This window comes from Saccostrea echinata, unplaced genomic scaffold (genome assembly GCF_033153115.1).
Source record: "Saccostrea echinata isolate AGI-Se365-2 ecotype Australia unplaced genomic scaffold, CSIRO_AGI_Sech_v1 ptg000001l, whole genome shotgun sequence".
NCBI lineage: Eukaryota > Metazoa > Mollusca > Bivalvia > Ostreida > Ostreidae > Saccostrea > Saccostrea echinata.
Genome location: NW_026889750.1, coordinates 49477501 through 49480147, shown reverse-complemented (window position 1 = coordinate 49480147; position 2647 = coordinate 49477501). Strand labels below are relative to the sequence as shown.

At 33.5% G+C, this 2647-nt stretch overlaps 1 protein-coding gene across 1 annotated transcript in view; it reads left to right on the top strand.

Moving 5' to 3' along the window:
- The first annotated feature begins 1815 nt into the window (after nucleotides 1–1815).
- Nucleotides 1816–2647, top strand: part of LOC133180474 (bromodomain-containing protein 8-like) — a 15678-nt gene continuing 14846 nt past the window's right edge. The window contains exon 1 of the mRNA XM_061314991.1: nucleotides 1816–1856. Within this exon, the coding sequence (XP_061170975.1) occupies nucleotides 1844–1856 (13 nt within the window). The 5' untranslated portion in view covers nucleotides 1816–1843. The remainder of the gene's footprint in view (nucleotides 1857–2647) is intronic.

Sequence of the window (2647 nt, the reverse complement as noted above, 5' to 3'; positions counted from 1 at the left end):
TAGTTCCATTATCCGCCAAAACATCCGGGTTCTGTTTCATACCCTGAGTCACTTTTACTTTTCCATTGATCCTTATGTGCTTTATGAAGTCTAATGAACATATATATGTACATATTCCCAACACAATAAGAAGCCCCGATATGCCGATTATCCTAGCGCTGGTTCTCGGGTCTTCCTGTGATGTTAGAGATCTTTGATAAGATGACGTGCTTTTCCATTCAATTTTTATTCCGTTTTGAAGCTCTTTAAGGTCATCTAAGCTTGGCAATGTAAAATTGAAATCAGCCGGGTTTACGAATCTTATAGTTTGAATTTCTAGAAATAAAAAACAAATGTTACTCAAACATTGTATGGATATATACGCTTCACTTGAAGATAATAATTCAGGCTATGAAAATAAATTTGATATACTGGATTCCAAATCCTTCATAAAATCCTTACAAACATGCATTGTAGCGTCCTTTAAAAATTCTACGAAAATTCCATCTTACCTCCTCACAAAATATTTACTGCGTCAAGGTCAACTGTGAAGGACAAACTCCAGAAGAACTGTGCTATAACTTACACAAGAATTTTGTTAATCAAACGTAAATTTTAAAAAAAACCCAAAAAAAACCAAGGAACTTTTAGATAATTTGAAATCACATTTTCCCACAAAATCAGTAACATCAAAACATGAATCTGATACAATTTATACAACTATTCCTCACAATAAACTAAAAAAACAAGCTTTTTGACATAAAAAATTATAACCCCTTCTATTAAGCTAGAACTAGAAAATTTTCATATCTTTCGACTGGTCACCTACAAAAATACTTTTCTAAAAAATTCTCATTCTATACACATGTACTCTGAAGTTGATATTAAGAGGATGACAGATCCTCTTTGATAATATCAAAGTAGACTTTGGGACCAGGTCTTTCAACAAACTGTTGGAATTTCGATGGGAACTAATTGTGCTCTTTTGTTTTAGCCGAGCTTCTTTATAATCCTAAAAAGCAGAATTTATTCGAAAACTTCTAAAAGAAAAGAAAAAACTCTTGGTGTTCAATATCAACGCTTCAATATCAAATGACTATAACACAATCTTGTTGCCTTGATGATTTTTTCCAGTGCGCAAGCATTATCATGTTAAAATTAATCCCCGTTTTTGATCAGCCCTTACCCCATAATCGATTAAAAAATCGAATCCGCAGAACTTCAGGATGTTTGAAAATGAATGATTCTTTCTTGGTTCTTGGGGAGTCTTCTAAAAGATTATTTGCTATGTACGTGTTACCATAAATACATGTTGCCCCCTATTGTGATCACCCTATTTCCCTATTAATTCAAACAAAGATGAATCTGGACTATCTAAGGATGCTTGTATACATATCAATTATACTGATCATGGCTTAGCTATTCTTAAGAAGACTAAAAAAAAATCCTACATATTTCATCGTAGGCCCTAAATCTTTGATCCCTTATATTGTAGTCCCATCCTGCCCCTGGGGCAATAACATGAACAAATTATAATTATTATAATTTACACTACCAGTAGATTCTTCCATATTATCTTATCCTGACCCTGCTGTTCTTGAGAAGAAGACTTTAAATATGTTACTTTTATCCCTATTTCGGCCCCAACCTGCCCCCTGGGGTTATGATTTGACACACAACACACAATTTCGGACGCCCTCTCACTTGAACCTTTGGCTCGGGTGAAATAAAATCGTAAGCTTGTGTAATTTTAAATAAATAAATCTAGTTTACAAATGGACTATTTTTCCGGAAATATACAAGTTGTGCCTACCATTTCGAAGTTAGCGTGCTTAATTAGTTTCCTGTTACAAGCGTGTGAAAAATGGCAACACCAAGTGAGTGACAATTTTATCTTTAAAAACTCCATTATTTTCTTTTTATGTGAATAATTTGGTGCAATTGAGTAAAATAGCAAAGAATGAATTATTTTAAGATGAATGTTAGCTTGATGGAAAGTCTAGATGGAATAAATCAGGGATATGAAGCAATGCGGTTATCTCCCTTGTAACACATTGTCTGCATCTGTACTTGTACGTCGTAGAATCCAGTTATGGCTTTTTTACAACGGTAAATTGTCAAGCATAGATGATCTTTCTTAGTCTACGCAAAAAGTGTTTTATTTATTGCAATTCGAAATAAAAATTCTGAAATCTCCTTAGTCATGTTAGGTAAGGTTAGTTGTTAAGGTCTAAAGAAACCCCAGTATCTTTTTTAGAACATGAGGCTTGTGTGACCTGTGTGAAAAAATAATCAGGTCCAGCATAATCTCCTAATTTTGCTATATAGCTTTAATTAGCTATATAGCTTGCTTTAGCAATTCAGAGTTGCTTGATTTAGCTATTTTATTATACTTTTGTCCTTAAATGTGCATTTTTCAGCATGTAAAAAAAAGTTGCACTTTGGTGCAGTGATAGTTTTTAACTATGCATTGTTCTGAAAACAGTGCATGAAGCCACGTCCTCTCCATAGACTCTGCACTCAGAGTTTTTCACCACACACAGGGTAGTGGACAGTTACTCAAACAATAGAAATACGTCTTTCGCCTACACATGTTCAAAAGAAGCAAGGTTTAAACTATCTTTTATTTGGATTGCTTTTTTAATAGTTCATTGTTCAAATATGCATA